This window comes from Chionomys nivalis, chromosome 7 (assembly GCF_950005125.1).
Source record: "Chionomys nivalis chromosome 7, mChiNiv1.1, whole genome shotgun sequence".
In the NCBI taxonomy this organism is placed as follows: Eukaryota; Metazoa; Chordata; class Mammalia; order Rodentia; family Cricetidae; genus Chionomys; species Chionomys nivalis.
Window position 1 is genome coordinate 17925931 of NC_080092.1, and position 13824 is coordinate 17939754.

The following is a 13824-nucleotide window of genomic DNA, read 5'->3' on the forward strand; positions in this document are numbered from 1 at the left end:
TCTCCAGTTACACCTCCCGCTGAGTGTGAGCCCAACCAACTCCCAACTCTCTGCTTCCCCACATCATCCCGTGTCTGCAGGAAGCAACCAGACATGAACCTGTGCCACTATACCCAAAGAGTCTAAAATGTTTGGGTGAAGGCTTCGCTCCAGCCCCTGGCAGCCATATATCCAAAGAGTCTGGAATGTTCAGATGGAAGCTCTACCCCAAGTTCCTCCCCTGGAGCTGCCTCAGTCCAAACTCCACCCCTGAGAAAGCCCACCAACTGATAACCCCTCCCCAGAGATACTCAAGACAACTCCCACAGGGTATTTAAACTGCCTCTCAGAGAACAAACACATGGTCTCCTTAACTTTCACTGGGGCCTCCCAGGAATGCTGTGCTCAGAATAAACATGGATAGCTTATTACAGCAGCAGTGTCAGATCCCCAGTGACCAGGAATTTAAACTTAACACTCTGTGTGCGAGATGGTGCAATAAAGAGACTGCTGAGGTGACCGCTCCATGGTATGGCTAAGGGAAGGTTTTTGTTGTAGGTAAAAGAGTGAAAATATCCAGAGGCATCTGGAAGAGTCCAAAGCAGAAAGAGAAATAAGCTAATCAGGGCCAGGATTATCTGCAAGAGGAGAAAACAGCCTGGTGTGGGTGGGGGAAGGGAGAAGCTTGCCATTATAAAGGGTATCTGGGAGGAGAGAAGCCTGGGAAGAGAGAAAGGCCAGGATGCTGGGATTCTACTGTAGGGGCTTTGAAATGTACAACAAGTAGTCATAGGTAGGGACCCAGGAAGCCTGGAGGCCAACACAGGCTTTAATATGCAACCACAGGTGAATGCCAACAGAGCCATTTGTCCTTTCTGCCAGAGGCCGAGGAGTGATTCCTTTCAGCAGATGGGAACCAGTTTTACAAGTACCTGAGGAATGCTGACTTTATTTACCAGAAATCCTACAGTGCAGCTAGTGCTCATTTCTGGATATACAGACTGCCTGTCGACTGCCTAAGATCTAACATAGGCAGAGTTCACACAGTAAGACCACTTAGAAAACCAAGCCCATAAACCCTGGGCCAAAGCACCTCTTTAATAAGGCCAAGAGAAAAGGTAGACAAGTCTGGAACATTCTACCTTGTTCACTTGTAAAAGCCCTCTCTCCCTTCTCTCTGTTGACTAGAGATACCCCACTCCTGCTGGTATACTCGCCAAACCCTAAGTCATACCTTAGTTTGACAACTTGAGTTAACTTTCATATACTTCCAACTCATTTGGGAAAATCCTGATCCTTTATTGCAAAAACAAAGCAACGACATTCAACAAATGTATCCAGAAAAATCCACTCTGAGACTTTAAAGAATTTAAGGTTGTTAGAACAGAAGAAGTATTTACTCACAATTAAAACATGATCGCGGCCCATCGTGATGACTGTTCTGTTCACTGTGCGCAGCAGCTGGACCATGATCTCTTGGATGTGGTCATAGGTGAAGGCCTGCAATGCAGTGAGAAAGATCACTGTTATATCATGACACTGGGTCAGCTCACTCTTACAAAGACACAGACAGGAGTAACCAGATATAGACCACGCATACCATAGGTTCTCTGGTTGCATCAAGCCAAGGTAGACCTCAGTCTTTGTCTAGACTTGAACTCTCCACTCTCTACCCTATAACCTCCCAAGGCTCAAGGGTGGGAGGGACAGGGAAACCCTTTCCTGACTTCTTTATTTTTATAATTCTTTCTGCTGACATCACTTATATACATCACCTATAGCTTGTATCACATAAATATATCATTCGTGGTTACAGTATAGGGAACTAATGTTTTTGAGTACTAACTAAACACCTTGTACTCAGCTAAACACCCATTCCTTCATCAAGAAAAGCAACATTATGATTGCCACTCTTCAGATTGAAGAGATGGGAGTTCAGAAAAGCTAGGGAAATTGTCTGGGGTTACTTAGGAAGGAACTCGGGGAAACATTGAATCTAGTAGTATGGCTCCAGCCTGCCTCTTTTCCCTCCCACTGAGTGTTTGGGTATAGGCTTTGCCCCAGCCCCTGGCATCCATATATTCAAAGAGTCTGGAATGTTAGGGTGAAAGTTCCATTCCAAGCCCCCATCCCTGGGAGTTGCCTCAGTCCAAACTCTCTTCCCTGAAAGCACGCCAAATGATGATCCCTCCCCAGAGATGTTTAAGATCACTCCCAAAGGGTATTTAAACTGCCCCCCAGAGAATAAACACATGGTTTTTGGGTCTTTTTCTGCTGTCTCTTCTCCGGGGGACTGGAAAGCCATTCAGGTGTGTCTGTATCCATTAAACCTTGGCTTTTTCTAATTTGGTTTGATTTGGTCTGATTTGGATTTTTGTGTCGGTGGAGAGGGGTTATTGGGGTCCAGAAACTTTTCAGTGAGGACAGGGTCCAAGATCTCTGTCTGCTGCTGAGGCTTCATTAATCTCCCCAGTCTGCCAAGATGGAGATACTGTTTTCAACTGGGCCAACTTCTAGTTCCTTCCGTGACTTCTGATCTTTCTTCTCTTAGAATATCTTTAGTGCTGTGTATTCATTACTCTTTTATCTTTTCTTCATTCTTTCACAATTGCATCAAATTTATATAATGGCCTCCACACGGTGTACTTTCCCCCAGGATTACATCTCTTGCCTTACAAAAATAGATATTAAAAGTACCCCTTTTCCTCTAGACCTCCTGACCCTGGCTTCTTTTAAACATCCATTTCTTTTTAGTCCAAAGAGCATCAATTAGACGGTTCTGGAAGCTTGGTATTTAAAGTGCAAACCCGTCACCTTCCATTCGTTCTCTCTGAAAGTCCCCACTGTGGCGACTGTCACAGGGAGTGTTCCGAGATCAGGTGGAGGAGACCGTCTCAGAGAGTGCTCTGAGATCATGTGGACTCAACTCTGGATGTGACTTTGCATCCCACCTTTCCTAATCTGAGCTGGGTGACCTTGGGCAAATCGCTTTTCTTCTCTGTGTTGCGGTTTCTATATGTATGAATGTGGCCAAGATCAAAAATTTGAGGTTACTGATTCGAAGCATTAATTAGGGACTAAGGGAAAGCCCTCCATCCCCAGAGTTTCGGAGTGTCCACCTGCAAAAAGGACTGAGTGGCTGCTGAGACTCCACATCCCCTTGGTCTGCATCAGCACCCTTGGCCAAGCTTGTAGATTCCCTGCACGTAGCAAAAAGCGCAGTCTAAGGCAATGCATAATATAAACCCTGCCTGATATGGAAATGTCACCCAAAGAATGTATAGCTTCTATGCAAATGGAAAACCTTCAAGATGATAAACCTGTGCTAAACCATAAAAGTGCAGCCACAAATCAGCCGCTCTTAATTGCTCCAGTGCCAGGCAAGTGGAGGCTAACCCAACGAAAGTGTCTTCCAGGTGCCTTGTAATTGAAATGACAAAATCAGTCTTCCTATTACGGCCCTGGCAAAGAAATTAATCCACCCAACCTAAACACATTGCAAATTGCAGTGATTTTTTTTTCTCTTAATAATTATAAGCTATGATCTTGGGAAGGGACTCTAATTGATCTCTCTTGCACAAGCGCAGTAGGAAGAGGAGAGAGTTGGGGGTGACTAGGCTCGGGTTGGACCAACCCACTTTTCTGAGTTACCCAAAACTTTTGGCATTTTGAAATATAGAACAGTATCCTCAGAACATGAGATCATATCACCTATGAGGTGAGTTGAAATCAAAAGAACTCTGAATCACAATCCAAATCCAATTATAGGAGGGGCCCCTTTGGTCTTTCTTTCAACCGTCTGTTAAACCAACTGGAAACTCTCTAGTGTGAACATTTGTAACGCTGCTCTTTCAGTCATGTGGACACCCATCTCCCCTTGTTTGGTTGGTTGTTTTTTGAGAAAGGGTTTCTCTGTGTAACCCTGGCTGTCCTGGAACACACTCTATAGCCCAGACTAGCCTTGAATTCAGAGATCTGCCTGCCTCTGCCTCCAGAGTGCTGGGATTAAAGGCGTGTGTCACCACAGCCCTTTTGACAGGGGGAATCCTCTCAGGTCAGAGCAGGCAGCAGGTTAATAGTGTCTTATTGGCTTTCGAGGTTAGATTCATGGGCAAATGTGCAAGAAAAAATAAACCCACAAAACTTGAAAAAGAAAGCAAAACAAGGATTACATGACACTTTAATAGAACATTTCTGATAAAAATCAACCGAGGGGCCTCTCTCGGGAAATACAGTTCCGACAGACCATCCGCAGCTGATTAGATAGCAAACATTTATTCCTCTGCAGAGCTTGAGAATTCTACAGGGGTGAGAGGCCACCACGTGAAAGATAGCATTTGGTGCCGGTTCATTGCTTTGGAAAAGGATACGGCGTTATTACTCTGTGCTGACATCATCTGCCTGAGACCCGGTGGCAACGTTCCAACTCTTCTCTCACAAAAGATCAGGGCTATATCCTTTTCCCAAAGATTTATTTTATTTTTATTTATGTGTGTGTCTCTGTGTATGTGAAGGCTGGTGCCCTTGGAAGGCAGAAGAGGATGTAGTAACAGAAGATCATAAGTCACAGTCTGGATGCTGGGAACTGAACCCAGGTCCTCTGAAAGGTAGGAAATGCTCTTAACCAGTGAGCCATCTCTCCAGGCACCAGGGTTCAGATGCTTTTAAGCAACTTCTTTTTTATTTGTCTTGTTTCCTATTTCATCAGTGAAATAAAACCTTGACATATGCCAGCTTGTAGATAGATAACCTGATTTTTTTTTTATCACTTTGAGAATTCTACTTTGAGACAAGGGATGCTGACCACTTACAACGGGTAGCTATATAAAATGTTAATGATTTTTATGAAAATTAGAAATGCATATAGTTTTTAGAATTTCTAAAAAAAATCTATTTCAAACAAAACAGTGAAATCCTGGGTCTCTCCTTTACCACCGACTCCTCATTATTCCCGTTACTAGAGTTGTGACTCTGGTATTTCTGAGTATGTCACCTATGACAGGCTTACATTTCCATTTTAAAACAGTTTTTTCCCCCATCTCCTAGCTATTTACACCAAGGACATCAGTCCTCCAAGGTATGGACAAGGGGGAGGATTTCATTGTAGATATAAGGGAAGAAACAGTCAGAGGCTTCTGAAGGAGTTCAGAACAGATAAAGCAGCAAACTGAATATGACTGTCAGGCTGGACCGGGCCATGAGAGAGGGTGTGGGAGACGGGGAGAGAAGATGAAGAGAGTGAGACCACAGGAGACCAAAAGAGGGGAGAGCAAGAGAGAAGGGAGCAAGAGAGAAGGACAAAAGAGGGTGGGGACCAAGACAGCATATCGCCAAACTGGCAAGGTTATAGGGGAATTGAGAGACTGGGGAAGGGAAGCCGGTGAGTTGGAGAAGTTTATGGTAGGGGCAGGGTGAGAAGAGTCAGGATGCCAGCATGGACTCTAACAGGCATTTGTGTTGACAAGAGAGCTTGGAGGCCTGCATGCATTTTGGTATGCTAATAGGCACCACAGATGCCATTTGTCCAGAATTCCTCTTGAACATGACGGTGGCCTTATGTGTCAAATATCTGGCTTGAAAGATGAGTACTTCACTCTCTTCCTCGTCAGGCCCACGTGGCCTACCATTCTGCCTGGCCTTTAGATTATAATTATGGTTTCATCAATTTTTAATATTTAAAAGTTTTAAACACATGCATGCCCCTTCATCTGAGTTGCAAGCCGTGATCAATTCCTATTTCTTTGTGTTTATGTGCATGTATGTGCTTATATGTGTATGTGTATATATGTGCGCATGTATATGTGTATACATGTGTACCTACACGTGTATTTATGTGTATGTGGAGTATGTATGTATTTATGCATTGCAGTGGGAGTCTGCATTGTGTGTGCACATATGTGTTTGTACCCATAAAGGCCAGAAGGTTTCTCAATAACTTTCTATTTTATTTTATCACTTTATTATTTGAGACAGTCTTTCACTGAACCCAGCGCTCATCCATTCAGGCCAAAATGCTTCAGGGACTCATCTCTCTCCCCAGTACCATACTCCACCTCCAAAGGCTGGGGCTAGAGACAAGATGAAGGACAAGAGATCATATATACAGCATTAAATCTAAATGGAGAGAGAGAGAGAGAGAGAGAGAGAGAGAGAGAGAGAGAGAGAGAGAGAGAGAGAGAATATGAATACATCCTCTGCCCAGGAACAGTTTTAATACATGGCTGCTAGCATCTTTTTTAGCTGTGTTCTTAAACAGGAGGCCTTTCCAATTTCATTCAATCTTGAAGAATCCCACTCACCTGAAAAGAAAATCCCCAACTTAGAAGAGCTAGTCATAGCTATCAGTATCCTCTAGCACAAACTCATGTCTCATTACCTTTGGCCACTACTAGAGATATGAATTTTCATGAATTTGAGGTTTGATTTGGTAGTCTCTCCCTTTTCCTCCTATTTTAATTAGATACAATCCTCAAAGAGTTTGCTGGATCAACACCCGACTTTGGAATGCAAGCTGCAGAAGCAGCCGCAGGTAGAGGGGGCTCAGTGCGGTAGAGGTCAGAGTTAAGGGGGGCAGCAGTGCCACATCTGTGGCTTCACAGGGTGACTGCCCATTTTCTGGGTAAAATTTGGACAACGTATGTCTGAGAATTGTACCGAAACTAGCCTTTTGTGGGAAGAGAGATCTAGAGTCAGTAATAAAGGATATGGTCAAAGGAAGGGGGAAAAAGGAGATGGGCTCTAATTCTGACATTGTCAGCTAACATGGTTTGAGGTCTCACTACATATCAAGGCCTATACGTGTAGACTTGGAAACTCATTAAAGGTCTCAGTTTACTTACTATAAGGCTCTACTCTGCAAACCATCAGGATTATTAGCTAGTTCAATGACTTGTCTGAGAATGATCTACACAGGTCCAGGGTCTTTTCCAACTTGTCCAAGTTCTTCCAATGGTTCCAAGTGTGATGCTGCCTTCAGCCCTTCAAGATTCAACTGCAACTGTCTTCAGCAGTCTAAACAATGCCTTGCCAAACAATATGTCACGGCAGAGACTGCAGAGTGGCCACTAGCCATACTCTTCCCTTGTCTGTCTCTGCCCTAAACAAACTTAGCTCTCTGGGCCTGTTTCCTCATCTAAACATTAGATACAACGCCTCCACACTGCCAAAGGTGTTCTGGGAAATTCTGCCTAGTTCTAACCCAGACAGCAAATGTTTTCTGAGGGTTTACTTCACTGTACATTCTTCTGATACTTTGCAGATATTCGCTCAGTCTGCCACCCCTACATGCAAAGCTTACTGCGGTGCAGCTCAACACTCTCTAGCATGCGGGTACCCAGTCTCCTGTGAGCAGGGGAGTCCTGCACACACCCATGAAAGAAAGGCAATGCTTCTATATTCCAGATGTTCAGACGAGGAAAATGAGGCTCTGGATTTGGTCACACATTAAAGAGATGTCAATCCAAGTCCCAGTCTCAGCCTACCAAGTTCCAGTCCCAACCTGCCGGATTCCAGTCCAGGCTTGTCCCCTCTAGTCCTGGCCTGCTTGAGTTCAGTCTGGGCTTGCAAGTTACCCACCATCTACCTATCTAGGAACGCTTCTGTGAAGGGATAGGGCATTAGAGGAAGCTATGTCACTCTTCAAATCTATCTGAAGAGCATCCTAATATATACATTCATGCACACATGTGTTTGTAAAATATCCCCCTGATTATGTCCTCAGATAGTAAGTCATATAAGAGTCCTAAATCAGCAGACCCATTCAATGAATGGCATCTAATCTGTACAATGGACTAGGCAGTAAATACACCTTGATTTGAAAAGAGACTCTTGACTGCAATGTACCACTTTATAAAAAGATATCTCACTTTTTACCAAAAATTCTGGGGAAATGCATGAAATTGTTAATGCTGATGCCTGAAAAGGAGAAAGAGGGATATATAGATATGATAGCCAATGGAAAATTTTTACTTGCTAGGGCTCATTAAAAAATTTCACAATAGTTGACACTAGAAGAAAGATAACTCTTTTCTCTGTGACTGAGTGACAAAGGGCAGCCTGTACCACTAAGAAAATGAACTCCCAGGAGACCGTGGATTCATCTCAGGGGCTGCAATGCACTGTGGCAGCCCTCATTGTCTGTTTCAGGGTGGTGAAGTGCTGTGGGCTCCCTGTCCCCTCCTCTGAGACCTCCCACCCACACTGGGGCTACAGATGTAACCCCGGGCTCACACACTGGTTGCTACCATTAACATCACTCACCTAACAGAAGTTTAAAGCAATGTAACTTAACTTTTCTTTTTTTAAATGGCACAGTTACTAAATGTTTTATTCCATTTACCAAATGCTTTTAGCTTCCATTTCCTGACAGATTTAAAACACACACACACACAACAAAACCATCACTTTCAACAACAATGCAAACCTTGCCGTGCTTAGAGCAAATGCATGCTTTTATGCAGATCTTAAATGCTGTTTTTTGAGGGTTTTTATTAAGACACACTGGAATCTCCAACCTGTAGACTAGAGAAGCAGAAAAAAATTCAAACCTTTCTAAACATGTAACTAACATCTTAATGCTGATGAATGAATCCCAGATAGATGAAGCCACATATACCAGTATGCACATCAGACAAGCTCTAATTTGTGCTCTGTTCTTCAAAATAAGAGTCACTTACTGGGACTGAATAAAGACCACAACTATCATTTGTTAAATTCTGACTGCATTTCAGGCAATAGGCTGTAGGCTGCATAAATATCTCAGTGAATCTTGACAAACATGCCAGAGCTAAGGACCATCCTATTTTAAGGTGTAAAACTGGATCCATTCCACTTATTATCATTTGGTTTATACTGAGCAGCTGATATGCACCAGGCATTGGAGGAACTCCATATCTGTGAATTCTGAGAATAAGCTTGCATATTTGCTACATTGGCTCTTCCCATGGTACAAGTGAGGGAACAGAGATGTATATAGCTGGTCCAGGCACAGAGCTCTGGTGATAGAGCCAGAGGAGAATTCTTATCTTTCTGGTTACAAGGCTCCACTGCTTCCTGGGCTAGCTAATTACAGCCAAACTTTACTATTGATCATATCCAAACAAAGAAACAAAGTAAATGACCCCAAATCAAGAATCTTGTTGCAGTTGGGTATGGTGATACAAGCCTTTAATTCCAGCACTTGGGAGGCAGAGGCAGGTGGATCTCTTTGAGTTCAAGGCCATCCTGGTCTACATATTGAGTTCCAGGACAGCCAGAGCTACATGGTGAGACACTGTAAAGTGTAGGAGGAGAAAATAACAACAAGAGGAGGAGGAGGAAGAGGAGGAGGAGGAGGAGGAGGAGGAGGAATAATCTTGTAAAGTTGATAGTTTATCTACAATAAAGAATAACAAGTATTACATGACCAGGGGATCTGCAATCCCAACTGTTTCACTCTAAGAACAGGTTCATTGGACTTCAAATTTGAGGCTGCGCTTCTTGCTATCCATTTTAGAATTCCCTGGGCAAAGCAACAGGCATAGACTTAATTTGAAAGCCTGTCTCACAAAAATCAAGCCTACTAAAAAGAAAATTCCCTCCAGTAAAAAGATAATCAATACAATCACGTAAGAACTGAGTAGTAATTGAGTATTAGCTAATGTACTATTCATCTTTAAATAGTTACTTAAGCAATTATTAGTTTCAATTATTTGTTTCATATTTTGATGCTGATTAACCATTTATGTCCAAATACTCCAGGCTTCTTTATCTAAGCTGCTCTGAAATATAAATTCTCAAAACTTAAATGCAAACTGAATCAAAAGAGAAAATGGCCCTGCAGCCATGGGTTCCTCTGAGCTCTCTACCATAAAAATGGGGCTCTGTGGGTTATTTGTAATAGTCCCAGAAAGTTAACAGAATTGCATACTCATTCCTCATCAATATTCTTACATGGGCTGCTGAAAATGTCAAGATTCATTGTAATGAGCGAACACAATGAACAAGGCAACCTGTTTAACCTTGGTGGTCAGACAACTCAGAATAGTGCTTATGTAACATTGATTTTTATTAATGAGTAAACAAATTACTCAATATTTAATACATGCTGCTTGGTTGGTAGATGATAAATTTGAAAAGGCATGCATCCATGGGAACAGGATAACAAAGGAACTTCATGATGCTGAAAACATTTGAAACTCCTTATCCAGAAAGCTATGAAAGGTGGGGCCATGCCTCCACACCCCACTTCCCAGTGGGTCTCCTGTCTCACATCAAGGCTGCTCTCCCATCTCTCTAGCCTCCCGCTGAATATTGAGCTTCATCTCCACTCAGTTCTCCTTCTTGCCCCTTTCATCATCAGCTTTCATCTCCTCTCCTTGCACAGTTTTAGTCATATTGTGGTACCTGTGTGGGTGCCCACTGACATCAGCAAGATCCTCCCATATCGCAGACATACCTGGAACTCTGACATCTGAAGCTCCACAGCAAGGAACACATCCTTGACTCAAAGCTAACTCTCCTGTTACAATGCAGCCCTTGGTGAGGGGACTAAGAAAACAGGCTTCCTCTGAGACGCAGGTTATAATATTCCCACCCCTGCCTGCCCCCTCACACTCCTGAACAAGTAGATTGTGATTCATCAGATAATTCTTTTGAGAATAGGAACCTGGTCTATGTCATTATTTTAGGTTCTACATCTAGCAGGAGTAGCTCACACATAATAAGTAATCGTGAGGATTTCTATCAAGTAGATATTGATCTTCTATAATTAATTAGGGATCTATTAGGAGGGCAATAGTAATGGTGGAGAGAATGAAGAGTTTTTTTTTTCTTTGAATGAGGAAATTGAACCAGAGTGAAGAATGGGGAACCTTTAGGGAACACAGGGTTTTTGTTTATTTGCCTTTGTTTTTTTTTTTTTAAGCTGCTGTAGTAGTGATATATTATTTGTATTTCAATAAATAAATCTTGCCTGAAATCCAGAGACAAAGTTAAGGCCACTAGAGGTCAGGTAATGATGACGCACACCTCTAATTTCAGGGTATGGGAGACAGGCAGATGGCTGTGAGTTCAAGGCTACCCTGGGCTACACAAGATCAGTGCAGAAAGAAATCCAGATGGTGGTGGCCTACGTCTTTAATCCCAGTACTAGGGAGTCACAGACATAATGCCTTTAATCTCAGCACTAAAAAAAAAATAATAATAATAATCTCAGCACTAGACGGAATATAAAATGAGAGAAGAGAGAGGCTTAGTCTGCTTAGTTTATAGTTGCCCAGTCTTGGTAGAGGTAAGACTTCTCTAGTGGCTTGGCTGCTTTGTTTTTCTGTTTTTCAGATTGAACCCCAATTTCTGTCTCTGGGTTTTTATTATTTGTGATACAAGTTGCTATCGAAACACAGTTTGACCTCACACAAAAGACGGGGAAGAAAAATCAACACAATCTTCTCTCTTTCCTACAGTGAAAATACCCCTAATCATCCCACCATCCTTCAGGAGCAGAACATAGATATCAACAACTCATTCAGAGATGGCCGATGGAGTTCTCACAGCAGGAACCCCCCAAATTAAAACCCTATGGCTGTCTCATTTCACAACAGGTTCTTGCTACAATTTCCCCTCTAGTTAAGCAGATCTGACTTCAAGCCTGGAGTCAGGAGACATCAAGGTACACTATATCCGGGAAGAACTCAGTGCTCTCACTAATCCACTTAGGGATCGATTACACCAGTAAAGAGATCACCAGCAAAAGAAGGCTTTAGAATTATAGCCCTGAACTTCTTTTCCTTCACCAGAACAAAACTGAAGAAGGATGCCCATCTCAAGGGCATGAGAAGTGGTCAGAAAAGGCAAAAAACAAAAACAAACAAAAAAAACCACTGAAGAACAATTATATGTCCTCCATGCTTACACAAACACATCACCATTGCTCACATCAGGATGTGATGAAAGCCTTCCCCAAAAGCCAAGTCTTTCCAGACTTTACAGAACTGCTGTGCTCTGTCCCTGGTGCTGAAAAGCAAGCCTTGCAGACAAAGGCATTTCTCCTTGTTTGGAGAAGTGCAATGTCTTTCTCCTGATCCCACAAAGAGGGTGTTTTCATCTTAGGATTGACATGTCCCGTGTGCTCTCTTTTTCTCTACCTCCAAACTGTAGCTGTATTTTTTAGAATCATATTTCAAGTCCTACCTTATTACCAACTCCCTCGGCTGCATTTAGGTAGTGTGCACCATTTCCTCTATTTTATCTTCTCTCTGTGATCAACTCATATACCTACAGTAAATTTGGGAATGTAGTTTTATTCTTCCTGATGTATTGAAAATTTTCTAATTTTATTATGCTTTCTTGGGCCTCTTTTATTTTTAGTGCAAAATGATAGCTGCTTCATTTCTAACTATGTCTTCAGTGTTCCTACTTCAAAATAAAAGCAGTTCAGGGATTTTTTAATTGAAATATTTTTTCATTCAATATATCTTGATCATATTTTTCTCTACCTCAATTCATCCCAGGTCCTCCCCACCTCTCTACCCACCCAACTTTATGTTCTCTCTCCTTGATAAACAAACAAAAGATACAAAAGCAAAAAAAAAAAAAAATCAAGAAACATACAAACAACCCTCCAACCCCCCCCAAAAGAAATGGAAACAAAATTTACAAGCAAAATACTGATAAAAACAGAGGCTGTAGCAACACCCACAAGGCCTGCAAAGATCAAAGCAATGTCCTAACATTTAATGCATGGCTCCAGTCCTTCCTGGACCAGCTCAGGGGCAAGGAAATCTTTCTTCTGAATGCTCAATCAGCAACAGGTCAACCTAACTGATGAGTATAATCAAGTTTTTACTGAGCCAAACCCATGTGTTCATTCCTGGAAGAACATTAAAAGTTTCTTGGGGAGTTTCAGTGTTTGGAAGTAGTTATCTGTCTTTCGTGTTTTGAGATCTGAGGTTATTTTGGTTCCTTTCAAAGATACCTGGATGTCAGACCAATACCCCCCACATGCACATATATCTATGAAAATGAGACGGTCAAAACAACATCTGTTGTAAATCAGCACCTCAGGAAATGTCCTCTAGCATCTGCTACTTTAGCCAAGAATATTGCTATAGTAGGGACTCCTAAAGCAAGGGGTTGCTCTTCTCTGTCTTTGACTCTCTCGCATTAGAACATAACATGGGAGGATGGGACATAAAAGCCAACCCTATCTGCTTCTCAGAATTGATGTGCAGAGCTCCCAAAAGTGCTTCAGCTTCACTCGCAGATATTAGTAATTACCAAACACATGCATGCATAGATACATCACCTGTCGGTGATGGACAGAAAGAGACAGGCCAATGAAAGAATGAGCAAATAAGCCAAAGGGAATTGCCCAAGTCTACTAGATATTTTAACAATTAGAATTTGATGCCAAAATAAGAGATTTGCCATATATCTGTTAAGATTAAAGATGCTAGCAACCTTTTTCTTGTATGTACCACCTTAGTTTCAGTTTTTACCATACAACTATAAGGATGTGGCATTGCACCTTGTCTTCCAGGAAAGAATTCAAATATATTAATAATTAGAAATAATTAGAAATAATTATAATTATTCCTCTCTGACCTTCACTGAATCATGTAGTTCTTATACCCAGATATGAAGGCACCCCCTTTTCTCTAAGGACCAGCTCTATCTGCAGGAAAAAATATTTCACTTTTGCAGAGATTGGTTTTCTGACTCTTGTCTTCAGAGACATAAACAGTATCATCCTTGCCAGGATTCTTATATCTCTGGTCCCCTGGGGGGGAAATGTGTGGTATAAACTGTAATAGCGAGCCAAGTCAGCCATCTCTTTATCCATTCAGATTACACCTCTAAATTATGCAG

At 42.2% G+C, this 13824-nt stretch overlaps 1 protein-coding gene across 1 annotated transcript in view; it reads right to left on the minus strand.

Moving 5' to 3' along the window:
- Dock2 (dedicator of cytokinesis 2) overlaps window positions 1-13824 on the minus strand; it is a 413359-nt gene that overhangs the window by 218404 nt on the left and 181131 nt on the right. The window contains exon 27 of the mRNA XM_057774274.1: window positions 1384-1479. Coding sequence (XP_057630257.1) covers window positions 1384-1479 — 96 coding nt within the window. The remainder of the gene's footprint in view (window positions 1-1383; window positions 1480-13824) is intronic.